The 25,697-nt window shown below is 49.3% G+C and overlaps 10 protein-coding genes across 10 annotated transcripts; 4 read left to right on the top strand and 6 right to left on the bottom strand.

The window, feature by feature from the left end:
• L228DRAFT_226149 (hypothetical protein) lies at positions 1-2,033 on the top strand. The gene is made up of 3 exons (XM_018330405.1): positions 1-330; positions 478-609; positions 703-2,033. Exons 1-3 carry the CDS (start codon positions 136-138, stop codon positions 1,843-1,845), a joined length of 1,470 nt encoding a protein of 489 aa, XP_018191897.1. The 5' UTR covers positions 1-135; the 3' UTR covers positions 1,846-2,033.
• A 295-nt stretch (positions 2,034-2,328) lies between these two features.
• Positions 2,329-3,709, bottom strand: L228DRAFT_207370 (MFS general substrate transporter; the record flags this gene model as incomplete). Its single annotated transcript, XM_018329717.1, has 2 exons — positions 2,329-2,940; positions 3,011-3,709. 2 exons carry the CDS (start codon positions 3,707-3,709, stop codon positions 2,329-2,331), a joined length of 1,311 nt encoding a protein of 436 aa, XP_018191898.1.
• A 1,301-nt stretch (positions 3,710-5,010) lies between these two features.
• L228DRAFT_226153 (endoribonuclease L-PSP) lies at positions 5,011-5,701 on the top strand. Its single transcript, XM_018330406.1, has 3 exons — positions 5,011-5,236; positions 5,308-5,457; positions 5,581-5,701. Exons 1-3 carry the CDS (start codon positions 5,075-5,077, stop codon positions 5,653-5,655), a joined length of 387 nt encoding a protein of 128 aa, XP_018191899.1. The 5' UTR covers positions 5,011-5,074; the 3' UTR covers positions 5,656-5,701.
• Positions 5,702-6,095: 394 nt separating this feature from the next.
• On the top strand, positions 6,096-8,711 carry L228DRAFT_257800 (MFS general substrate transporter; the record flags this gene model as incomplete). The annotated part of the gene is made up of 6 exons (XM_018334018.1): positions 6,096-6,680; positions 6,726-6,791; positions 6,864-6,899; positions 6,966-7,135; positions 7,264-7,879; positions 7,969-8,711. Exons 1-6 carry the CDS (start codon positions 6,329-6,331, stop codon positions 8,709-8,711), a joined length of 1,983 nt encoding a protein of 660 aa, XP_018191900.1. The 5' UTR covers positions 6,096-6,328.
• Positions 8,712-8,760: 49 nt separating this feature from the next.
• On the bottom strand, positions 8,761-9,311 carry L228DRAFT_10439 (hypothetical protein). The gene is made up of 2 exons (XM_018328881.1): positions 8,828-9,311; positions 8,761-8,768 (listed from the first exon to the last, which is right to left on the bottom strand). Exon 1 carries the CDS (start codon positions 9,163-9,165, stop codon positions 8,869-8,871), a length of 297 nt encoding a protein of 98 aa, XP_018191901.1. The 5' UTR covers positions 9,166-9,311; the 3' UTR covers positions 8,761-8,768; positions 8,828-8,868.
• Position 9,312: 1 nt separating this feature from the next.
• On the bottom strand, positions 9,313-11,046 carry L228DRAFT_10470 (hypothetical protein). The gene has a single exon (XM_018328886.1). The coding sequence runs from the start codon at positions 10,602-10,604 to the stop codon at positions 9,459-9,461; it is 1,146 nt and encodes a 381-aa protein (XP_018191902.1). The 5' UTR covers positions 10,605-11,046; the 3' UTR covers positions 9,313-9,458.
• Positions 11,047-11,587: 541 nt separating this feature from the next.
• L228DRAFT_242807 (hypothetical protein) lies at positions 11,588-14,299 on the bottom strand. Its single transcript, XM_018331540.1, has 5 exons — positions 14,065-14,299; positions 13,884-14,006; positions 13,039-13,816; positions 12,711-12,974; positions 11,588-12,653 (listed from the first exon to the last, which is right to left on the bottom strand). Exons 1-5 carry the CDS (start codon positions 14,217-14,219, stop codon positions 11,691-11,693), a joined length of 2,283 nt encoding a protein of 760 aa, XP_018191903.1. The 5' UTR covers positions 14,220-14,299; the 3' UTR covers positions 11,588-11,690.
• Positions 14,300-15,928: 1,629 nt separating this feature from the next.
• Positions 15,929-18,510, bottom strand: L228DRAFT_10495 (hypothetical protein). The gene is made up of 3 exons (XM_018328891.1): positions 17,933-18,510; positions 17,309-17,879; positions 15,929-17,251 (listed from the first exon to the last, which is right to left on the bottom strand). The coding sequence occupies exons 1-3, from the start codon at positions 18,391-18,393 to the stop codon at positions 15,989-15,991; spliced, it is 2,295 nt and encodes a 764-aa protein (XP_018191904.1). The 5' UTR covers positions 18,394-18,510; the 3' UTR covers positions 15,929-15,988.
• Positions 18,511-20,281: 1,771 nt separating this feature from the next.
• L228DRAFT_252013 (putative MFS multidrug transporter) lies at positions 20,282-23,054 on the top strand (the record flags this gene model as incomplete). The annotated part of the gene is made up of 3 exons (XM_018333661.1): positions 20,282-20,440; positions 20,515-21,941; positions 23,042-23,054. 3 exons carry the CDS (start codon positions 20,282-20,284, stop codon positions 23,052-23,054), a joined length of 1,599 nt encoding a protein of 532 aa, XP_018191905.1.
• Positions 23,055-23,314: 260 nt separating this feature from the next.
• L228DRAFT_264758 (hypothetical protein) lies at positions 23,315-24,524 on the bottom strand (the record flags this gene model as incomplete). Its single annotated transcript, XM_018334608.1, has 2 exons — positions 23,315-24,318; positions 24,464-24,524. The coding sequence occupies 2 exons, from the start codon at positions 24,522-24,524 to the stop codon at positions 23,315-23,317; spliced, it is 1,065 nt and encodes a 354-aa protein (XP_018191906.1).
• Between the last annotated feature and the right edge of the window lie 1,173 nt (positions 24,525-25,697).

Consider the following 25,697-nt stretch of genomic DNA (forward strand, 5'->3'; position numbering starts at 1 on the left):
AACGATTTACATCTTCCATTGTTTTTTTGACTTCTTATTGGGAGTCCCCTATAAAAATAAAAATAAAAATAAAAATAGAAATTGAAGTTGAATTTTACTGTCAATTTGCTGTCCAGAGGATCTTCTTACATCACAATGTCGAACGTCTCCCTTTATCCAGGCCCCACGACCCAAGAACTGAAGGAACGATTCGTAGGACAGTTGCTTCAAGATGTTGATGGCCCCGCAGCAATCATCGATACGGCTGTTGCTCAACGCAACTGCGCCCTAATGCTGGATGCGGCCAAGGCGCTGGGAGTCAAGTTCCGCGCGCATGTCAAAACACATAAGGTATGTAATAGTTGTACAGTTTGCAGCTAGCGTCTCGTTGTGCCAAATTCAAGACTATGTGGGAGGAAAGAAAACCAAAGTTTTTATATAAAACACGAGACTAGAAGTGCGTGCAGTGCGCTGACCCTGTTTTTTAATTCTGGGCAGACGACAGAATTGACCCGCTTCCAAGTGGGCAATGGCAGTGATCCTGTCAATTTGGTAGTGTCCACACTGATCGAATTGGAGCAACTTGTGCCCTTTCTTCTTGAATCCAAAGAAAATGGAAGAGCTGTGAATGTGAGTTTTTTCTGTTCCTGTTTCTGTTCCTGGGAGAGATGTGTCCAAATTATGCTTCATTACTGACAGAGGGATTTGTGAAATAACAAAAAGACCATATATGGATTGCCAGTGCAGCCTTCAAGCATCAAGCGTCTTGCCGCAATTGGCAAGACTTTGGGAGCCGGTAGTATTTCTGTGCTTGTCGACAATCCTGAGATTCTACCTTTTCTCGGAAAATATAAACAGCTTTGCGGACATACTTGCGGAATCTACATCAAGCTCGACACCGGCTACAATCGAGCAGGCATTGCGCCGGAGTCGGCGCAGCTCAAGGAGCTCTTACATGCAATTCTCGAACACGAGACTAAAAGCCCGTCAGAGATTAAGTTGGAAGGATTCTACAGCCACATGGGCACGAGTTATGGCTCAGACAGCATCTCACAAGCTCTGGACTGGCTCGTTCAAGAAATTGACCAATCTCAAGTCGCTGCCGACCTTGCCAAGAGCATTTTCCCAGACACTCGACGATTCGTTATTACTGTTGGTGCCACGCCAACGACTACTGCTGCGCAAAACCTCACTTCGTCTGAACCTTCATCTTCATCAGGTCCAGATTCGGGTTCGGATTCTGCAAACGCGGCAGTCGTGCGGACCAAGGAACTCATCGAGCGTGTAAAGCGGACACATGACGTGGAATTGCACGCTGGGGCATACACGACACTGGATCTGCAGCAACTGGCAGCACATGCACGATCACGCGAATCAAATCTCTCATTCAACGACATTGCGTTACGTGTGCTCGTCGAAGTGGCGAGTCTATATCCGCACCGCAGCAAGCCCGAGGCCCTGATCAGCTGCGGCTCTCTCGGCCTCGGACGCGAGCCATGTCGGAGTTATCCCGGGTGGGGCGTAGTCACGCCGTGGTCGTCTCTTGGGGGCTCGCAGAACGACGAGCAGAAGCAAGAGCAAGAGCAAGGGCAAGGGCAAGGGCAGAATGGCTGGTATGATCCCGAGGACAAGGACCGCACGGGATGGATCGTCAATCGCATCAGCCAGGAACATGGCGTGCTTGGCTGGGAAGGGCCGCGGGAGAAGATGCGCCAGCTACAGATTGGCGAAAAGCTGTTGCTTTGGCCTAACCATTGCTGCATAGCGGGTGCTGGATACGGTTACTATCTCGTGGTGGACTCGACGCGGCCAGGCATCGAAAAGGACCGTGTCGTCGATGTCTGGACTCGCTGGCGGGGATGGTAAAATTATCGATGATTCGATAGTGAACACTGAGCATGTCTCTGTATATAGCTGGTGTACTTTCAACCTTAGTGGAAGAATGTCCCGCGCTGTGATTTTGAGTATATTACTGGAAATGCAACTTTCGTTTTGCATGGATCCTATAAATCTGAGCAAGTATCGGGGACAGTGCTGAACATAATTCAAGAAATTTATAGTGGTCAGGTGTGTAGGTATGTATTATGATTATATTGAGGCCATCCATGCCATCTATTCATATACAGAGCCCCGTCTATTCTATGTATCTATAGTATCTATATCATCTATACATGGGTATATGCCAGGTGGGTATAATGCAAAATATGTCCGGAGTCATTAGATTCTCAAATCTGAGAACGCCGATAGGAAAAAGAGTATGCGGTGGTCAAGAAATGAGAAAGTAAAGAAAAGTTCCATCTGGCCCCCATCGCCAGCGAAGGGACCGATAAGAGAAAATGCAAATCGACTTCACTGGTTGGACTGAGCGGGACTGTTGGGTCTCGTCTTCTCTTTGCTTTCGTCTCCAATTTCATCTGCCCTCTGCTCTTCAACCTCCTGCTCAATGCTCATCCTTTGACTTTTCTTGTCCATCTTCCTTTGGAAAAGAGCGGCAGCGAAATAAAATAGACTGCCCACCATCATGAGCGAGCCCGCAAACATTTGCGCATACAGATAATTTCCATTGTTGGCCTTGATCAATGCGCCAGCAATGGGCTGCGATACAAGAGCCGCAATGCCCATAAACGACAGCGCCATACCCAAGCGGACACCCATTTTTCGGGGATCGGTAGTCAACGATGCAATTGTCGAAGGCATAAGCCCTTGGGTACCCGCGCCGAGGCTGCCATAGATGCACACATAGGGAATGAGCCCCGGCAAGGTGGACACGCCGGCCCAGCAGTATAAGACAATCGCAGCGGCGATACCAAGCGGTGCAATGGTCATCAACTTTCCAAAGTATCGATCGGCGAGATAGCCCGGAATCAGACGACCCGGAATGCCGACTGCGTTCAGAACGAGAAGGATGGTGAGTGAATTGGCGGATGAAACGTGAATTTGGTCGTGTGAGAAAGGGGTCAGCTGAAAAAGATGTCAGTTTGATTTCTCCAAGGACACAAAGCAAAGGCGAAAAAAAGGTGAAGGGACTAACGAAAAAATAAGGCACGTAGATGGCGCCAATGCAGAAAAATGAAGCCGCAGTGACGAGGAGCCAGAGCGGCTCGCGGAATGCATCCCATTCGATCCACGGACCGGCCTTGCGGGGCGGAGTGCGCTGACGCAGAACGGCCAGCGCAAAGGCTGCGTTGAAAAGCATGACAAACGCCATGACGCGGACGGTCCAGCCAAAGCCCAGCTGAGGCAACAGCTGCCGGGCAATGACGGGAAAGACCATACCACCGCTGGCCGAACCGGAGACGATAGCCGCCACTGCTACAGCGCGCTTGGTGGTGAAGTAGGTCGAAATGAGAGCCACGGCGGGCGCAAAGAGCATGCCGTCACCGAGTCCCATACAGACTCCTTGCGCCAGGAAGACCTGCCAGTATTTCGTGGAGAGACTGGTCATGAAAGCTCCAAAAACTTGAAGGAAGCAGCCAATGGCAATGGTGGCACGAAAGTATCCTGCATCCATGCTCCGGCCCGAAATGGTGCCGATGAAGAAGAGCAGGAAGATTTGTATGGAACCAATCCACGAAACGGTGCTCTCGGATTCGCCCAATGCCGTAACATAGTATGATTGGAAGAATCCAAAACTGTTGATGAAGCCCCACGTATTGAAATTGACAAGATGGGCGCCCACGACCTGTAGCCAGGCCATCCAGCCTCCATCAGGAGCGGGTTCGAGGCTCATTATGCTTTTCTCATCGTTCTCGTCGTCGGTGGTGGCTCCGTGGGAGGGGTCATCCTTGCCAGACTCTTCTTGAGGGAGAACATTTGGTCGGGGTGCGGGTGCGGGTGTGTTTGAGCTCTGTGGTGTTTTGGGTTCTGTGCCGGTGGGATTGAATGTGTTAAAGTCTAGGACCTGTGTTCCTTCTGCAACGTGGTGCTGCTCTCTGCTGTTTGCGTCCATGCTGGATGGGTAAGAGGAAATGTCAGGCTAAGCAGTTCGAGTCCAGGTCCAGCTGGGTTTCAAAGCTGCACGAGCGGATCGGAGGGGGTGGGTGAAGGGAAGAGTAAAATAGGTCTTGAAGTTTGGGAGAATTTGTGAATCATCTTCCTCCGAAAAAAAAATATGTACTAAAGCTTCAACGATCAATAATCGCCCCGAAATCACATCTCGGGGAAGGTCGCCCGACAGCGACTCAACAATGTTTTTCCACCATCAAGCAAAGGGCGGCGGGGTGTGTCATAGCGTCGATTCTTTTTTCTTTTCTCGACGATCCCGCTAAACTAACCCTTACAGAGCAATCGGTTCCTGACAGCTTGAATAAATATCCGAATATGTACTTTTCCACCCAATTGACTTTCCAGATGGGTCATATTTGCTGCTTTTTATCGTGGGGCGGAGGTCAGTGCTTGTCCGAAGATGGAATAGCATCGGAGAAGATAAAAAGGTAGAAGAACATGACTTAGCATGACCCCCACGCACTCAGCAAGTGTACTCCTAGAGCTCGGAAAAAGGCGGTTCTTGCCGAATAATCCAGAAGAGATGCGCATAGACAATAGCCAGAAGACGGGATGATTTTAATTGTGCACTGGAATCATTGAGCATTGACCTGAAGCATTCAAGTACTATTGAACAATAAGTCAGTCCAGTAAACTGCCTTACTGGGCACCTTTTAGCATTCAATGGCAGGTCAGGGCGGCGAGAGCAGCGAGATCGGAGCTAATACATCGAAGTCTTCGATTTAACCAAATACCCCTCCAAGGTTGCTTATCGGAATTGCTTATCGGACCTGGTTTACGGCTATAGAAGGGATTGGCCGAGGGGAGATTTCAGTCTCGAATCGCACGAGAATGTGTCACACGCTCTCCTCGGCCTTGCTTGCCCTTTGAGTTACGGAGCCAAGTCTTTTGATGAAACCTTAAGAGTTGCGTTATCGGATTGATTAGCTGGCGACTAATAGTTCAAGTCATGCAGAGCCCCGGCTGAAGATAATAATTGTACAATATAAAGTGTAGCCAGGCCCGTCAAGTCGCTGAAATTGTAGCCATAGTTTCCAGTCATTGTAAAATCTAAGTCTCTGTTCTACAGTGTAGGATCAACGCGTCGATAATGGCATCCGGAAAGCAAGTTGTTGCGACCGACAAGGCGCCGAACCCCGCGCCCCTCATTTCGCAGGCCCTCGTGGTCAACGGCATGGTGTACACAGCTGGTCAAATTCCCGTTGACCCTGCCACGGGAAAGTTGGTCGAAGGCACCATCAAGGAGCGTACGGTGCGTGACTGATATCATAAATGCACACATGTGTACCTGTGATATTCAGTGCTGACAAGATTTCACATTAGGCTCAAGTCTTCAAGAACCTTCAACATGTCCTCGAGGCGGCGGGGTCGAGCCTGGAAAAGGCCGTCAAGGTCAACATCTTTGTTACCAATCTGAAAGACGTCCCTGCATTGAATGAAGTCTATGCTACCATTTTCCCTGATCCCAAGCCGGTATGTATCTGCGTTTATGTTTGTTTATATTTCATTTTGTTTTTCTTATTATTTAATTTTTTTTTTATCCTATTTTTTTTTTTTTCCCTCTGTAAATAAAACGATACTAATATCCGACAATAGGTCCGCACCTGCGTGGGCGTTAGAGAATTGCCTCTTGGCACTGACATTGAGGTTGAATGCTCAGGCTACATCTAAGGAAATATACAAGAATGCATTGGGAGGAGTTTTTCTGGCAATGAACAAACAAATAGAAAATTGGATAGATACAATAAAACAAAATATCCAATGCAGTACCAAGTTCGTTTCGACTCTTTGCGTAGAGTTTTGTTGACTGACACTTGAGACGTACCTTTTCAACGATGACTAATCTAAGAAACGCTTGACTGGTCGAGTTAGGAACAAAGAAAAAAGCAGTCACTTACCTCAGGTACCTCACTCTGCTCGCACTAGGCCGGGGTCCTGGATGAGAGTCTAGACCTAAATCTACTCTTGGCCCGCTGTCATCCAACCAGGACCCTCGCGCTATTGAACCCCAGACTACTTTCGAGGACGTCACCACTTTCCTACCGCCCTTGCTATAGTACACAATCAACACGTCTTTATTACCATTATCACCCATTCTTTCCCCACCGTCTTTCCGCTTGCAGACAAAGGCCCTTCAAGTTGTTGCACAAGCCTGGAAACTCGAACACGTGGAGGGTCCCTTGCCCAGACGCAGTGTCACGATGATTTCGGTCAAGGATGATACCACGCCCAGGAGGCACGAGAATGATTCTCATCCCTTTCCATTTTTGTTATTTGAGACAGCGTTAAGTTATTCGACGGCAATCGATACTGTCTTGCCCTGTCTGCTTGTGCAACGTGAGATATGGCTGGCAAGGCAACTCCTCCTTGGACAAGCTCCTCGAAAGTAGACGGCCACGGCCGATATGTCGATTCAGTTGGCGAAGACGAAACTCAGGTCCCTGCGATATATGCAAGCCCAGCCACAGTCGCAGATGCGGACAGTGCAGGCACTACTGTCGATCCCGAAATGGAAGGCCTCACTCTATTCGAAAGGAAGTGCGTGCTGGTAAACCGCGAGCTCGATGCCATGGGCATGGGCCGGTACCAGTGGTGTATCTGGTGCTTATGCGGTTTTGGCTACATGCTGGATCTGCTGTGGGCACAGGCATTTGGTTTAGTGGTGAATCAAATGAAGCAGGAATTGGGATTCAATTGTGCGTTTATGCCCTCTCCTAAATCTGTTTGCAGAAAGTCAATAGCTCATCTCATTGAAGATTCTCAATCCGGAAACCTTGCGACTTCATTTTCTTCTGGACTTTGCGCAGGTAATCTTTTCCTTTCCTTTCTTTTTTTCTTTCCAACTTGCAGGGAAACTGTTTTAACATTTATTCACTTAGGCGCGTTTGTGTGGGGTGTCTTGGTCGACATTATCGGTATGGTTATATCATGAGATTAATTTGCCTTACTTTCCAAATTGTCTCCCACTGAACGACTATCAGGCCGCCAGTGGGCATTCAACCTTACAGTCCTCATATCATCCATCTTTGGCTTATGCCTCGGCGCATCCAACACGTATACCACCGTGTTGGTTCTCACAGCATTTGTCGGTTTTGGCGTGGGAGGCAACATCCCAATTGACACGACTATTACACTTGAATTCATTCCAAAGGTAGCCATTTTGATTCCCACCCTCCATTCCTGAGCACTGTCCAATCTCTCTGGATCTTATATTATCCACCTTCGGCCTCCCATAACATGATTATTCCCCTCAATCACTTCCTCGCTAATGATACTCAGAACCGGCGATTTCTCCTGGCCGCACTCTCCGTCTTCCAGCCCATTGGCGTCGTAGTGTGCACCGCCATCGCATACGGCTTTATCCCCAACTATTCCTGCCCGGCCAACGGTCCGGACGGGGAACCGCTCGAATCATGCCGCCTCGTTTCGCGGGGAACACCATGCTGCCAGCGATCCGCCAACATGGGCTGGCGATTCGTATGCTTCACCATTGGCGGGATCACGCTGGGGGTATTTATCCTGCGCTTTGTGCTGTTCCGATTCCAAGAGTCTCCCAAGTTTCTCGTCTCCCGGGGTAAAGACGAAAAGGCTATCCGTGTCCTGCAGCACGTGGCAAAGTTCAACCGGACCGAGTCTCGCCTTACACTCGAGGACTTTGCTCAGCTCGCAGACGAAACCACGTCGGTGCAGAGCAGCGATTCTGAAGCGCCCTTATTTCATAATCTGCGTGAAAGCGGCCATGGCCAGAAATCTATTCAGCAGTCTGTATTTGGTGGGAGTTTCAAGGCCGAGCTGGCTCGCTATAAACTCTTATTTTCCAATTTCACCATGATCCGGTTGACACTGCTGGTGTGGATCACGTATATCTTTGATTACTGGGGATTTACGATCGCTGGTACGCCGTCTTTCCATTCCAATCTGCTCATTACTCCTATTTTTGCTTGAACAAGAAATAAAGCACAACTAATACATGTTTATCTCTAGGCTTCTACCTCCCGACAATCCTTTTGCTCAAAAACGCCTCATTGCATGTCTCGCTGCGCAGCACATATCTGTCATATCTATGGATTTACCTTCCTGGGATTCCCGCAGTGTTGCTCGGGTCTTATTTGTATCATTTTGACATTGGTTTTCATAACTCTTCCCCTTCGCCAACTTCATCCTCCTCCATCTCCTCAGCATCCTCCGCGTCCTTCTCCACCCCTCCACCTGGATCCAGCTTATCCCCTCCTTCCCCCAGCCGAGAACATCATCATCATCAACACCCCCACACCACCGCCAGACGCAAACCCACCATCTCCTGCCCTATCCCCTTTTCTATATCCATATCCGGGCGACAAGCAACCATGGTCCTCTCATCCCTACTCATGTCTCTGTCCCTCTTTCTCTTCAGCCTGGTCAACACCCAGGCCAGCAATATCGGCTTGAACGCCATGGAGTACTTTTTCCAGTCCCTCTTCAATGCCGTCTTGTACGGCTGGACACCCGAGGCCTTTCCTGCTCCTGTACGCGGCACCGCTGCTGGCGTCGCTAGCTTTTGGGGCCGTCTTGCAAGTATTGTCGCTCCACTGATTGCGGGACATTTGTTGGACACTGGCAGTGGCGGTAGTGGAGATGATGCAGCAGGTATTAACAATGTCCTCTACCTGGCGGGCGGAGGCGTTCTCGTGTGTACTCTTTCAACAGCACTGTTGCCGAGAGGAGTCCTTGGTCGGGAAAGTTATTAAAGTTTGTCATTCAGTCATGGCCGCATATATGTTTACGTGTTGAGTTTAAACATTCAACTAGAAGAATCAGTTAGACAAATAGCCAGCATGGTCTTTTGAGATGCTTTGCAATTGACTTTATTGCTTGTTCGAGCAGGCTACAGTACGACAATCACGTCTATATCATCATCATCATCAAAGTAACAGTGACAATGTTAATGTTGAAAATTTGATATTGTTGTTGTTGTTGTTGTTGTTGTTGTTGATGATGTTGATGATATGATAAAGGCTCTGAAGAGGTAATGGGGGATACTATATAAAAGGCCAATAGTCCATAAAAGGGTAGAAACCTATCACGCAGAAAAGGAAAAAAATGAGAAAGGAGGAAAAGAAGCGGGGAAGCGTGGAAGGGAGAGAGGAAAAGAAAGAGAAAAAAATAATAGTAAGAAAAGATAGGGGCAAGGAAACGAGGCATGCATTCTCCAGTGCTTGACCATCAAAGGGGGCATATTAGTAAATCATTCAACCACATCAAACAGATACCCCGCGCTCTATCATCATAAATCCTAAATAACATATACTCGGATACAAATACCCGCCAACGTGGACGCAGACAAAGATGGAAACCGAATGCTCGCGCGTCGCGTGCTCATGCTCGTGCTCTCGCGTCCTCCATACAGAATGCCCTTTTGATTGTTTTTGATGTTTCTCATCCGTAAGTTGTCCTCGGATACAATGATTCATGATACTTTAAACCCCATGATTGATTCATCCTGCTGCACCATTCGTATCCATCGGACTGCCGCCACCGACGGCCACGCCAACGCCGGAGCCCGCGCCTTGTCTCCGTCTCCGTATGGGCGCCTTCTTCCTTCTCGCAATCGCATCTGCTGCATTATCGCCAGGCTGGTTGGAAGACATGGACACATCAACCTCTGCCTCATCATCGCCATCGTCATGCGCAGCCTGCTGCTGCATTTCGTGAAATCGTCTTTGCTCATCCAATTCGGTGATATCGTCCGGCCGCATACGCAACCATTTCATGCGAGGTCCGGAGCGAGCCCGTTCTGACACTTTGAAGCCGTAGATACGGGGTTCGTAAATCTTTCCTTGACCCAGTCCCGGTGCGAGATTGCTTGAAATCACACCATTGATTGTAGTTGGTTGACCGTGCTGTAGCTGATTCGCACTTGATGAGGAAGCGCCGCTGCGCGTGGCACGGTCAGCGTTAGTGGCTGATCCTGTGCCGCCAGTGGTGGCGGTGAGAAAGCTGTCGCCGCCACGGCCAACGTCGAGTTCAGGGAACGTCATAAAGAAGAGACATCCAAAGGTGGTACCGAAAAACGCACCGTCGAGCGACTGGAACCGGCTGTTGGGTGGCGTGTACACGTCGAGACAGCTCGGGCAAAAGAGCTTTACAGTATCCTGACCTGGCGTGTCGCTACAGCCGACGGGCAGGACACGACATCCGTTGCAGTGCACACGCGGGCAAACTCCAAAATGTTGAAGTTCGTACTTTTCTGCCATTTGTTGTATACCGGGCCGGGAGGTGATGTAGCGTTGGTGAATGAGACCGTAGAGAAGCTCGGCTGAGCTCTCGATGACGCTGAGATCGCTCGCCATTCGCATGTGCCGTCTGTCACCAGCGCGGCGGTATCCCAAGCGTCCCTCGTCGCCGAGAGCCTCATCTTCTTCCTCTTCTTCGTCCTCGTCCTCGTCCTCTTCGTCTTCTTCGGGCTCCACGTCCAGAATCATCTCCAACGCTTCCTTGTACATGTGGACGTGCGACTGAAGCCCTGTTAGATTGAAGTCATCTTCGATAAAGTCCTCTGAGACTTCAGCAAAATATTCATGACCGAGAAGCGAGCAAAAGGATGTGATCCAAGATTCGGGTGCTTGCGATGACGACGACATCTCGCTCACGTCATACGACTGCTCTCCCTCTTGCTGTGTGTAGTCGTCTTCGGTCTGGAGATCCAAGCCTTCGAGGCCCGCGACCAGGTCTTCGCCGAGTCGCGACACGGTGAAAGATTTGGATCAGAGATCTTGGATGTGATTAGAGCGAGTGGGCAGAAACCCAAGATTTCGGAGCCTGTCTTAATTGACAACAGGCTGCCGCGTATTTTAATCTTTGGCTGTAAAGGTGACCGGTTTCAAGGGTATCTCGGTGTGTGCGTGATAGGATGGCAGGTGCGGGTAATGGTGGAAACCAAAGGTGCGAGTCAATGACGGCTAAATTGGCAAGGACAACCGCAAGCTGAGATGCTCGCACGTATCATGTAGGGTATTGTTTGAGAGTGCTTCCACAAGACGCCGATCGAGTAACGGTGACTAAATCTCGAGATGACTACTACAAAAGCTGAGGCACTGCGTCAGCTTCGCTCCTCGCCATGACCAGACCGACTAGTTGGGGAAAAAATAGTATATTTACCCACGGAGATAGTTTTCACCAACCAATTAATCAGCGGTAGCAGAACATAAGGTAGGTTCCAAGGCAGTGAGCCTTTTTGCTTTGTCTAAGAACTTTATGGAGGTTTAAAAGGGGGACAAGAAAATATCGTATAAAAGGCGCTGCGAGGAAAGGGTTAAGGTTTGCTGATCTTCACTGGCAGTGCGTTCGTGTGGGTTCTGTGGAGTTGGGGGATCAAGTCTGTCTGCGATGGCTGATGGTTGATGGCTGAGTCCCATTTGTGGCTGGTGCTTCGCTACACTGTATCAAGTTAGACTGTCCTGTCCCTTTGGTGAGCTTCATATGTGGAAGTAGATTAGATGGTCCTATACAATTTTAGAAAGGACCATTATGATATTTGAATCAAATATTAATTATCGAGAAAGTTCTAATTGATATTATATTATATTACTTCTTCAATGGATATGGACATTGTTTGACAGATAATGACCATCAAGAGAAAGCATATGATCTCAATCCCAGTATTGCTTCTGCTTTATACACTCAAAACGCCCTTCGCCAATATAACCAAAAGAACGTTGCACCACAGGTCAAAAAAGATGCCGAATAACCTTCGGAGCTTCCTGCTGCCCTTCGAGATTCGGGTGAGTTGAGCCATCCCGAGGAATTGGGACAGACTGTGCGCCATTATATCCATTTATCCCCTCGGTTCCGCCATTCAAGACTCCGGCGGCCTCAAACAAATGAGTCAATTCGTTACTCATCTGATATCCATCAACGGGAGTGGTCCCAGCCACTGCTGAATTCATTGTAGCGGCTGTATCAGGATAACTTGCCACTGGACCCACTGGATGACCTGCGAGACCGGCCATGGCCATGGCAGCGCTAGAATGAGCGTCGCTCTCAGATTGACCAAAGTGTTGTACTCCAAGACCCAACTTCGGTGCCACGACTTTTAGTCCTTCAATGGTCTTCCAAAGACGCTTTGAGATGTACGATTTAGTGCTAAAGCCCTTGACGAGATCAAGAGCCATGTAAAACTCGTCTCGGGCGAGGCTGCTAAACTGTGCTGGAGCGTGCGAAACGGCCAAGAATAGCACCGCCAATGCCGAGACTAGAAAGTAATTGAAACAGACTTGCTGAGTTCGATAAATGTCTGTCTCCTGATTAAGCCGCGATAGGACTCGGATCGTGTCCTTGGCCACATCCACAACGGTCTGAGCGCAACCTCGGTTCTCTACGATGCTCGTAGCAGAATGTAGCACCGGACGATAGATAAGGATACGCATTTGATTCGCTCGAAGATAGAGGATCACCCGTAATCGAGCCAGGCCGCGGTTCTCCAAGTTAGTTCCTTGTGGAGACTCGAAATGATAGAACCGTAAATTTTCTGGAATGGAATTATGCCATTGAAGGGTCTGATAGTCGAGGAATCCCATTTCATCGCGACGAATCTCGCTGACTGAGCCATCGAGTCCGGCCACAGACTTCCAGACACGTGAACCAATCCGGCTGTATGCGATCATGGCAAGTAAATAGTGAGATGAAGCGTCCTGCAACTCGTCAACATATAAAGGGGCAGAGGTATATGTGAAACAATTTTAGCTTACTGGCTCAGGCAAGCTTGGATCGATATCCGAGTCCTGGAGTGCAAACGGTAGACCGGTGCTTAGACTCCACCGTCGATCAAGAACGTAGATGGACCAAAAGATGCCAATAGCGCGCGCACGTCGCTCCTGCTCATTCTCAGAGCCGGCAAATAACTTGTCCAGGCACTCACGGCGATGAAGGCCAAGCTCTAGGCACAATCGCACAACCAATCCATTAGTGCGCCAGGCCAGTGTCTCCTCGTCGCGATGAAAATGATAAAATGACTGTGCAACACGTCAACCTCAAACGATTCTGAGAATATCATGGATTTCAAAACAGGTGACCTACAATGACAACCAACAAAACAATGTCCCTGACCTCCACAGGCGCCCACAAGAAGTTTTCGGCATGTGGCCGGACGGTCTCATAGAGCCTCTCTCCGACCTCACTTTGACCGTCGCCCTCAATCATCAAAGCCGTCGCAAGTACCATTTTCAACACGTTTGTATATTTGTCTTGAAGCTGATCCGCGCCAGGCAGTGAAGGCTGGGCAAACCCGCTCCGGGCTGCGGCTTCGATGAAAGTATATAAGAGATTCGCATGTCGCATGAGAAAGTCGATGCTAAGGACCGGATACATGACGCCCACTTCTTCCTCATAGACTTGACAGAGTCGCATAACATCTTGTCGTGACAGACCCCATATCGGATCTTTCGTCGAGTGTATCTTGATTGGAGAATGCGGCGGGGATGGGGCAGGGAGGGCATTACGAGGGAGAGCGCCATCGGGTCCTATGTCTTCAGGACTGGTGATGCCCATTGTTTGTAGACTTGATCGAGCAACATCGAAACCAAACGCAGAGCTTGTTGGTCCTTGAAACCTTGGGGTACGCGAAATTCGTCTATCTTGAGTGGCCTGGTGGATCTGATTGAGCGGAGAGCTGGGATTAGGAATCGACGGCTGTGAAACCGAGACGGAACGTGACTGAAGTCGGCGGGGATAAGAGCCTGACTCTATTGTTGGAGTATTGATATCCTGTGAGCTGCGCAAGGCCGACATGCTCGCGAACAAGTTATCGACTTGATCCTGTAGCGTTCTTATCTGCGCATCCATCCGTTTGAACTCGCTGAATGCGAGTGGAGCAAATAAGTCAGCATTTAGAAACGCAGCTGAAGACTCCAATCCAGACTCACTCGGATTCTTTAAACGAGCTTCCGCAGCAGTTCGGTGCATATAGACACTCAAGGCCAAGGTTGCCGCATCGTTGGCAAGGCGTTTGTCCATTGCATTTAATCTTGCGCCGTTTACATTCGTTGCTGGAAATTACTCGTCAGATAAATACTGATCCTCTGGGTATGGTGACCCGAAACACACCAGGCAATGGATATATAACGATTGCGCTTTGCACGTTGAGTAGGTTGATTGGCGCCATCGGGCTTTCTTTTATTGGGGTTGTTGTTGGATGCGCTGTGGTCGCCACTGTCCGACCCGGCGGTCGAGGTAGGATGAGGAGGTGGAAGGCCGTCCATTTCTATTATTTACGAGAGCTTTCATTTGTCGAGTGAGGTGTGGCGCATGGAGAAGAGACCGGAAGACCTTCAGGGTCGGGAATGCGAAAGGATGTCAGGTCGCGTCGAGCTGTAGAGGTCGAGGACGGAGATAATCCCGTGGGGTCGGCAAGAGGATCGGAATCTTTCCCGTTTCTAGGATAAGGGGAGGGGAAACAGTAACATCATCCTTCTCTTTTCACATGCGGACAATTTCAAACTAACCAGTGATGAATTCATTTCCACAGACAAATATATGACAGCACGCAATCTTTGATATTTTACGATATTCTATATTCTGTGCTATCATGTTGTCACGATTAGTGAAAAACATGGTTTGTCACAACATCTTATCATCTGTTTAAGGTAAGGTATGAAGAAACACTGGCCTCATTGGCTTGGATGCAGGAAGATTAGCTGTGCAAAGCTATATACGGAGCTTCAACAAACATTTATTCTCTTTTACTATCTTCGATGCCGCCCTTTCTAAAAGATGGTGGCGTTGCGATGTTTGAATGTGCAGCGTCTTCCATCACGAAGATGTCGTTATTTTATGGAAATGAATGTCAATCCTCTTTCATTTTCTTGAGCACACACCTCTCGGGATTCGTGGCCTAAATTTCTGATCATATCATTCGATATTTGCTTCGGATGTTTCCATAAATTTCCATTCAATGCGGTCCCATGACCTGCATCGACTTCCTGCTGCTGTGGCGGCTCGGACTCTGCGTGACTGGTCCAGGAATGGGCTTTCCACGCGTATTCCCAGATCGTATCTTGAAGTGAATCAAATGTACAAAAGTGCCTTGTAGAATTTCAGATGCTTTGGTGCTGCAAACGAGCATGTCCGTCCGCGATATTCTATTCTGACGCATCCTCAATCAACGTTTCCAACCGAAACATTTGCTGAGAATCCAATTTGTCATGCCTCTGAGACACTCTAGAATGGGAGTACCTTCCCTATCTATAGCACCTTCGTCTATAAAATGGCTCTTTGAGCTACTGTGTCTTCTATGATTTACTGACTGGTTGGCTTGCCTGCCAAGCCATGAAACAATAAGATTGAAAAACGGGCAGCAGAAATCCAAACAGAGACAGGGGATGACGGCGGGGGAAAAGGAGAAAAAAACCCCAAAGCTGTCTGGTTTGGAAATACACAGATGTGAGGATGAGGTTGGGTAAGATGACCCGGTTAGTCAGGCAATTATCTGTTGGAATCAAAAGAAAAGATCGGCAGGGAACCACGGGGTTAGAAATAGAGCTCGGTGGAGCGTGGTCCCAAATGGAAACCAGAAAAATGAGTTCAAAGGCATATGTGATCAGCGAGGGAAATATAACAGATTATCAATGAGCTGGGCTGCTCTTCAAGAGATATCGCTCTTCTTTTCATTTTCTCGTTTAACCTTTTTTTTCCTCGCCTATATGGGCATTTTGCAAAGTATTTTATCCAGCTCTTCTATATCTCTTTTCATCTGTCAAATTGCCTCTTTCTTTCTTTCTTTCCATAAAATCATGTCATTATCATTACCTTGCTCTTCGCCGACCATTACCTTTTTCATATTTCCGTTGAACTTTCGAAATGTACCTGCTATGCCTCCCTTACCTACCTTAGTCAATCTCTCCGCGCCATAAGTAAATATGATATCAAGTCTCCCATGCGTATTCAAATGCACTTTCCTACCATTTCCTGGATCCCGTTCCTCATGCTTCAAAACATAACTGTCTTCTTAGGCCCCCGCCCTTGGAAGATGTTACCCATACTCCTGTTGTATATTGCCCTCGAAGGACTGAAGCTGGCAACCCTGAAGAAGATCGTCCCAGTAGGTCCAGTCCATGGGACTGAGGTCCATTGGGAGAGAGCCGGTCAACAACGGTGCTTCTATGCCCGCTGCCAGATCGACTGGAATGCCAGCTGGATTGCCGGACGTCGGGGTTGTTATTATAGGATCGTCAGCCGGAGTCGAAGAGTATTCAGATGATGTTTTGAGTGGGGATTTTTGGTTCGTGGGAGAGGCGCTGGATGTTTGACTGTGGCCTCGTTGGTATCGTAGCACCGAAATGAATGGCGGTGGCGGGTTGGGCGGTGGTTGGTTCTGGCGCGTGAACTCGGCTTCAAGTGCCTCCCATGCCTTCAAGGTCAAGTTCCCAACGGCCACGTGAAGCGCATTCTTGGTTGACTGAATATACTCTGGGTGGTTTTGAAACATATCGTTAACCTCATTCCATGCCCGCTCGACAAGCACCCCCGTCGTTCGACGACGTAGTTCGCTCAAGAGGTAGACTAGCACGTCGAGTTGGAAATTCATCTGGACATGCCAACGATATCTTTGCAAGCTCTTGGTTGACATGACTAGATTGTCGCTCTCAATGACCTGTAAAGCATTTCGAAAGAGCATATCCCGCTCTTCTTGGGGCAGGCTTGCCCCGCCGTCCATATATTGTCGAGGATGATGAGCAACTAAACGCATCTTGCTGAGAGCTGTTGACATCATCGTCGAGCTCATGTAATGAAGAGGAATTAGCGGTTCGCAGAATCGCAAATATTTTTGGTCCAAATTCCGCTCCAAATCGTCAAGCTCCTTATCTTTCTCCGCCAAGGACACATCATTGGTACTCAGCTTCTGCCAACCACCGTCGAAGCCTTTGCCCGGGGGGCAGCGACGCAGAAATTCGCCCACTTCATATCGAAGCTGACAAAAAACCATTTCAGTGATACCAGTATGCTCTACTGGGAGCTCCCGCATGTCTGGATTAAGGTCGCTGTCATTAACATTGAGAGGAGGTTTAGTGTCCCACAGATGGGAGAGGACCGAGGATCCAGAACCCGACATTTCTGCACTGCGACCATCGAGTAGTACAAGTTGCCACCAGAGCCGCCGGCGCATCTCCACTTCAAACATCGGCAGTTGCAATGTGACTCCATCACGGTGGAGACCAATCCGTTGACTGATTCGAACAGCAACACCAGTAAGAACCCATAAAGTTCGGGGATCGAAGGATGAACGGACGGAGATCTTTTCGGTAACGTTAGCCAAAAAAAATTTGCAACAAACTTGGGCAAAGGTACGTACTATGAAAAGGACAAATGCTTGCAAGACAACCAGATCGGAAGATTTAAGCAATCCCGCGGCAACAAGGGCTTGTTGTGTTGCGTACTGAAATCGTTCCAACAGTATTGATCTTTGTTCGCCAATCAAAGCCTCGCACTCGGCATTGGTCATGGATAATACTGCGCAGGAATAAATTGCAAACATCAAAGCTTCAGTACTCGTGGGTATGTTTTCAATATGACCGCTTGCATCGAGAATGGCAGACTGCACCGTCGGAGCGTGTATGATTTTGGTGAGGGGATTGATATTGTCCAAGAAAGTCTGCCATAATCGAAAGATATGTACGGTTTGTGGGTGCAGCGCGCTCAAGTTTGTAGTGATAGGACCGAAGCCAAATAGAAGGCCACTACCTTGGTAGAGTGCATCGTTTCCATGTTGAGTTGCCGACTCAGTCCTTTCATCCTCGGAGGATGCGTGTAAAATCTCCTTGGGGTTGCGGAGCTTGATCGCTGAATCAGAACGAGCTTCATCGGAGAGCAACAAAAGGGTCCAGGGGAAACTTACCTCATCGCTGAGGCTGGTCCATAGGTTGCTATTATCATATTAGTCCAAGGACTTTTGAGAGCACAACATAAGATATCTTACTTATCCAAATAGCGAGACATGCCCCGTTCCGAGATTAGTCTCCCTGGCTCCATAGCCGGCGATGCTGAATCTTTGATACGCATGCCTGAAATTCCAGATGTTTTTCGATAATCGACTTCAGAAGCCTCTGTGTCCATCTCGTTACCCTCAGGGCCAAATTCGCCACCTTCCCCATCTGATCCATCCAGTTTGACCCCATAGCTTCTCAACATCTCCTCGTAACGCTTCAACCGCGCAAGCAATGTGGCCTCGGGAGATCGTCTTTTGCGCCGTCGAGGCGGTGCAGGTGGACGAAATACACATTCAACCTGAGCCTTTCTGCATGCAGAGCAGGGGTCCTTCCTGTCACATTTGACCTTGCGCTGTTGGCATAACACGCACGAATGATTCTTGGGATTCTTCACGACCGCCACGCCTGGCGTCGAGGGCGTGGGGGAGACCAGTGGCTCTGCCGACGACATTATTGCGGCAAGAGCTCGAAGTGGGATCGAATGATGCGGCTAACGGGTATGGCGAGGAAGACCAGACGACTCAAAGAAACAGCTATACGATAGCTGCGGGCACATGGGACGCGGACCACTTGCGTCGGTCGCTTACGGGCGGTGAGGCTCAAGCATACAACCCCCAGTCGGAACGAGCCGAGCGGTGAAATGAATAATTTTTGAGATGCAACTGAGATGAAAAGGCAGAAGCTTGATGACCTGCCTCTGCTGTGTTGGTTGTGTGCGTGTGAGGCTGAGGAATGGGGTTTTCAATATTGGTGAACGATTTTCTTTGTTCCTTGAGAGAGGAGGTTAGAGATGATGCATCCACTTCCGTTGACTGGAGGTTTAGCCGGAATGGGGCGCTGGAGAGGCAAGTGCTCGGTACCTATATCAATGACTTCATTGTGCAAATTTCCAAGTAGCCTGTACTTTTCTGTTTTCCCAGAACAGCTATCGGCAACGGAAAATCCAATTTCCCGCCATCAGGCGCAGCTACCTACATTCTTCATGATGTCGTCTTTCACAAGCAGCAACTTCGTTTTCTGTTCTGTCGGAAATGTAATTCTTTCAGTAGGTTTGCTAAAAATATAACTCCTTTATTTCCTCTACTAATGCTAGATATAAAGCAAGCATTTCTGTTGAAACTACCAGTGACCCATACTTCTTGTCGCTGTAGCAAGCTGTAACGCTCTGACAAGCTTCGACTATGTTGTTGTAGCAGCGTTTGACATTTCAGACTAAAACGGGCTTCGATGCGCATCTCGCTGTGCGACTCCGTGGTTGAGGTTATCTGCGATATCACTATCTAGAGCAGGTTCGTTTCAGAGAATTAGGCTTAGTGTTGGATACAACCAGCGCAGGGTCAACTCGTGGTTACCTCATTTTGACGGGAGCGGCAGAACGCTCTGTACATGTGTTGGGGGTTCGTGAAGACCCTGAAATGGCCTGTTAATCTAAGCGCAAGCCCCGGCGCTAAGAATGACCGACCCCCGATTGCAGCTGCTTTAAGGTTGGAAGCAGTCGAAAGGATATAATGTACCCCGCCTTACTTCGAGACCTGCAAAGATACTTTACAGTGCGTGGGCTGCTCGCTCCCCGGGCAGGCCGAGCCGTCGGAGAGACGCCAAAACGATCGACCCGAAAGCTAACCTAAAGGGAATATATGGATCTAGTCGAACTAGCGAAGTAGCTCTTCCGTACTCAAGTGCAATCGTCAAGGTTCTCGCTTGCTGATATGAATGTATCTTCAACTATAGAGTATCATCGTAGATCTCGCTGTTCATGACATAAAAGTGCAATAGATCTAAGGGTGGAAAGAAATACCCTAGAAATGACACCGGCAAGATCAATCAGACAGGAATTTAGGGTGGGTCTCTTTTTGCGACATGCCAGTGGGTCTGGGTGACGGAAATTACACTAGCGATCAGAACTTTGCATAAGGGTACAAGGTACTTCGGGCCCGAAAGGATCGTGGGCCAGGCACCGTTTCGGGCCCGAGAGGTTCATGGACAATAACAAAAGCGTCCATGACTTGTCGGATCGGACTTCTTCTCCCTCAACGCCCCTAAATTTCGATATTCATTTCTTTAGACGCGTTGATGTCTTCCGAATCATCATTTTATTCTAGTTTTTTCTCCCCGCCCCTTCCTCCTTCATCTACTATTTAGAATACCTCACTTCCACTGACATGACTGACCATTCTCCATCCACATCTGTCAATAATCACCTTGAGTCTCCTCCATCTCATAAATCCTCTCTCTCCGTTCCCTCTCCTCACAATCCGACCACCTCTGAGCATCAAGCTCCTCATACTACCTCTCAAGTTCCCCAAACCACTCAGCCCGGTATGCCTTCGAGCACCGAAATGAGCCAGGACTCTGTGCCTACCGACTTGGAGAAGGCCCCTGAGCCTCCCAAGGTCCAGCAAAAGGGTCCACTTCCCGATGACTATGAGTACCCCGGAACGGTGACTGTTATCTTGGTTATGGTGGCTCTTTACCTTGCTGTCTTCCTCGTTGCTTTGGTAAGTTACTTCCCCCATGACAAAACAAAGTCCCAACCCATCGCACAAGATGAAAAATCTAACAGCCGGAACAGGATCGAACCATTATTGCAACTGCAATCCCTCAGATCACTGATCACTTCCGCTCGCTCGGTGATGTCGGATGGTACGGTAGTGCCTACATGTTGACCAGCTGCTCGTTTCAATTGCTTCTCGGTCGTGTGTACACCTTCTACTCTCCGAAATGGGTCTTCTTGACTACCATCATCATTTTCGAGATCGGATCTGCCGTTTGTGGAGCTGCCCCTAGCTCAACTGCTTTTATCGTCGGTCGTGCCATTGCCGGGCTTGGCTCAGCTGGTATTTTCTCTGGTGCTATCATCATTATTGTCTACACTGTTCCACTGCACAAGCGACCTGTCTATCAAGGCTTCGTCGGGGCCATGTTCGGAATCGCCTCGGTCGCAGGTCCCTTAATTGGTGGTGCTTTCACGACTAATGTCACCTGGAGATGGTGCTTCTACATCAACCTGCCGATCGGTGCAGTGACCATTGCAATCATCATTTTCATTTTGAAGCTACCTGCACCTCAAAAGGCCGGCACCCCCATCAAGCAGCAGATCAACCAGCTCGACCCTCTTGGCACGATTTGCTTTCTTCCGGGCATCATCTGTTTGCTTTTGGCTCTCCAGTGGGGTGGCTCAACGTACGCTTGGAGTAACGGTCGTATCATTGCTCTCTTCGTCATCTTCGGTGTCCTGATCATTTCCTTCATCGCTATTCAGATCTGGCGCCAGGAGAATGCGACCGTGCCTCCTCGCATCATCAAGATGCGCAGCATTGCGGCTGGTGTCATTTTCGCCTTCTGCCTTGGTTCTTCTCTCATGGTCATGGTTTATTTCTTGCCCATGTGGTTCCAGGCCATCAAGAATGTCAGCGCCGTGAAATCTGGTATCATGTCAATTCCCATGGTGCTTTCCTTGGTTATTGCCAGTATCATTGGCGGTTTCCTCATCAGCAAAATCGGCTACTACACACCCTTCATGTACATTTCAACCGTTCTTACTTCAATTGGAGCCGGTCTGCTCACGACCTTCACCACAACCACCGGTCATCCCAAATGGATTGGCTACCAAGTCATTTACGGTCTCGGTGCCGGCTTTGGCCAGCAACAGGCTGGTATGGCTGCCCAGACTGTCCTCGATCGTAAGGATATTGGCGTCGGCGCTTCTCTCATGTTCTTTGGCCAGTCGCTCGGCGGTGCCCTCTTCGTCTCCATCGGAAACAATGTCTTCGCCAACAAGCTTATCGACGGCCTCAAGGGCGTGCACGGACTGAATGCCGGTGCGATCGTTAGCACTGGTGCGACTGACATCCGCCGTAACGTCGCCCCCGAGTACCTTCCCGTTGTCCTCAAGGCCTACAATAATGCTTTGATGAAAGCATTGGACTGCGGTCTTGCTGTCGCCTGCCTCTCCATCATTGGTGCTGTTCTGATGGAGTGGAGGACCGTCAAGGGCAGGCGTAGTGGTCCTGGAGGACCTGGTGGACCAGGAGGCCCTGGAGGCAAGGCCGGCCCTGGTGGTCCCGGTGGTCCCGGGGGTCCCGGGGGTCCTGGAGGTCCGGGTGGACCTGGTGGACCTGGCGCCGATAACAAGGCCTAAGCTCAACGACTCGGGCCCATCTTTGGCGGTACTTGCTTTTACGTGTCGTCAAAATTTGGGTTCTGGTTGTGGGGGTGGCAGATGGGTGGTCTGTGTTGTGCTTGAAACATATTTTCGCTGAGACTGAGGCTGCGTGCATCGACATAATATCCTCATATCATCAATTTTCTTCTCATCATTAGCATGCGACATACCCAATATTGTTTGCAAGATTTTCAAAGCGAGCATCTCAATTTGCTAGACGAGATGTACGGGGTCTTGTGGTATTCCTCGTTTTCTCTTGTTTGCTATTCAAACATGTTGCGGAGATGCAGTCGCCTGGTTTCCCGAGGTTGATGGGTGGTCTGGCTGTTTACCTTAGCCGAGTGTTCCCTTGCTGGGTAATGGCGGTCACCATTCGGTCCGGTGACAAGTGCAACCACGACTGTGCCCGACTTTTTCTTTCTTTTGTCAAATCTGGGTCTGGGAAATTCTTCACTCTACACATTTTCTATGTGTATTATATCAGGGCGTTAGGGAGAAAAGAGCATGGAAAACATGGGGCCAGGGGATAATATACGAATAATGAATTAAAAAAATTTAATCAGCTAATATTTACATTTTTCCACTTCAATTATTGTTGTGCTTTATTTCATTTGCCGTGATAATTGATTGAGTACTCGCTGCATACACGTAAGATAGTAATACGTCCCATTACGCTATCAACTGATCTAGAAGGTAAAGCCAAGTTAATAAGTTTCTCAGGCCAGTATCACTCTAGCTATTGGGGGTCTTTGATCATATCAGGATGCCAAGATGACGAAAAAACTGTGAGAGTAGATTCTGGCGATGATTATCGTCGGCGCAGTACATCAAAGTTGCGAAACATTTGATACAGACCTGTCATGGACTCGAGACTTTTGATACAATGTTTAATACGTGCATGTCTACGCTGTGCTAACGAGAATTAAAAAGTGAGAGAAAAGGCTTAGATAAAATCGAAATTGAAATGATAATAAGAGTAGCCATGGTAAATAAATTTCATAAATGCATAGAAACATATATTGAGCGTAATTGAACTACCTTTGACAGGAACATCTCTACAATCAAAAAGGGGGTTTAAAAAGAAGGAAAGTATAGAAAGTTTATATCAATGAATGAAAACCAATGTTGCCTTCATCTGTATCATTACTGGGCAACCAGGTGACTGCCTTCTTACTTCCGAGGTCTTCGGTCCTCAGTAATTCACCCATTATGATTGGGTGATATCTCTTGTCCACTTGACTAGCTCGGCGATGCTCTCAGAGACGAACTTATTCCTGGGCACATCATGGCCGCCCTCATGATCGTACATTCTGCGGACCGAGGGGTCGCAAAACTGCGCGAGCTGCAGACTGGCGGGGTACCGGGGATCCTTTGAGCCATAAATGTGTACCGTGGGAATGGGAATGATCAAGCGCTGCGGGATCGCCGTGCAGTCGAACCCAAACACATTGGTCGGATCGAGCGCCGCTTGGGCCGCCATGTCGTCAATGATCTTGTTTCGCGTCGCGCCGGGTGGCGCCTCGCCGTCGCGCGTCATGCCCACGCCGTGCCACGACTTCGGGATCGTCGTGTTTTCCAGCACGGGGGTGGCGGTGCCGCTGCCGGAGTTTCCATTGGAGAGCGAGAAAAAGCCGTTGTTGGTGGCTGCGGGCGACAGGCGCGTTCCAGACGAGGGAGGCGGAGGAGTCGGGGTGGAGGTCGCGCGGCCATTGGAAAGAGACGGCGAAGGGGAAGGCGAGGCACCCCCAAGAGAAGCAAGAGGTTTACCGGTCCAGCGGTCTTGGCCTAGTTCAATGGCCGCGGCTTGGGCTTGGAGCTCGTGCCGCGTACGTTCGTCCCAGTCTTTGGCTTCTTGGCTGACGGGAATACCGAGCGCTTCAACGACTGGCAGGCCCACGCCACCGCAGATGAAGATGGCCGTTTTGAATGGAATAGGGTCGTCCGGGCGCTCAGCCATGTGGTAAAGCAAGAAGCTGGAGATCAGGGCGCATCCTTGCGAGAAGAGCATGACTCCGTCGTACGGTCCATCTCGGTCAATCAGGTCCAACAGCCATTGATGTGCCGCGCGGATGGAGGAGACCGCGGTCCCTTCCCAGAAGGAGTAGTATGGGGGAGGGTAGAAGAGGTCGATTCCAGCGGCAGGCGTGGAGGCGAATGGCGCGTCGCGGAAATCGAACTCGAAGCTTGGGTCGAGACGGAGGCGGAACGACGCTGATGCAGTCGTTAGATGGATGAAGTAATGCGAGCTCAATCCGGGATTGGGGTGATTTGAAGATTTATATGCGTGTTGGGTGTTTGTGAAGGGAGAAAACGGTAGGTTAGGGACATGGGAAACAAAATTTCGAGGCGTACTTACCAGTTTGCGAGCGAAAAATGGCCGCACTCGTGCCCTTGCCGTGCAGACAGAGGAATCGCATGATCAAAAAAGAGTGCCTTGCGGGGCGGCTAAGCGCGTATTGGTGTAACTTTTCCCCTTTTCGTTTTTGATTTAATGCTTGCACCTCTCAGAGGCAGATTGAATGGGTGGACTTGATACCAGATGCCAGATGTCGGACAGTATTTGGGACAAGGTTCGCAAGCCCAGTGGCTATGCGTGTGTAAGCGCTGCCAAAGTGAAGTGGAAGCGGGGTACTCTCTCAAGGGACGATGGAAAAGGTCAATAAGCCAAGTAAAAAAAAAAAGGTCGAGTTCTCGGCCTGCAAATACACCAGGCGTACACAACGCAAAACAGCCCAAAAGAATTGGAATTAAAAAGGGCTGCGTTTGGCGGGCGAAAGAGACACAGGAATTCGGGAGACACACGCGGGGTGATGTCCTTTGGTATCCCGAAAGGAAATGATGATTGTTTTTTGGCCACGCGAAGCGCAGTAAGACGCCTTAGGGCACGGGTCCGATGCAGAGAATGATGTCGTAATGACTTCCGAGGCTGAAGCTGAAGAGAGGAGATACCGCTGACAATCGATTGTCAAAGCCCAAGAGGAGGAAAGGTGAATAGTGAAGGCTGACAACAAGGGCGGCAGGCCAATCTAATGTTGAACTTGGTATAATGAGACACAAGGATACAAAAAGCGGCCACCCCTAGAAGTCGCTATCTGCAGTGACTGACAGGACAGCGGCCGACAGAGTTGCATGTGCTTCTTGCAGAAACAGAACAATAAAATACAATGGAATTGTAGTGCGGCTGTCGGTGGTACAGCTGGCCAGCTGTAATATGTGAGACACGACACAGACGCGAGATGCCTATCACGTAAAAGCGGCTCCCCGAACGAAAGGAATGGGACTAGGAAAACACGCGGAAACCAGGCAGCCAAAGTAGATTATGGCGTGCATCCTCCGAGTTGGAGCACCAGAGTGAGTAGAGGGCGTCGTCCATGGTAAGTACTGGGGTGTATCCCCGTGCCCGGACATCGAAAGGGATGAAGCGTGTCCGAAGGAGCTAAAAGGTCATGTCTAATGCAAGGTCTCGTCTAGCAAGGCCGATCATAAGGGCCAAGAGCCTGGCTTGCCATGAAGAGCGAGATAACATAAGCTCAACCAAGGCATTTTCGTACCAGGGTCGCCTAAATGAAAGTCCTGGACCCTTTGTTGAT

The sequence above is a fragment of the Xylona heveae genome (assembly GCF_001619985.1).
Source record: "Xylona heveae TC161 unplaced genomic scaffold L228scaffold_1, whole genome shotgun sequence".
Lineage (NCBI taxonomy): Eukaryota > Fungi > Ascomycota > Xylonomycetes > Xylonales > Xylonaceae > Xylona > Xylona heveae.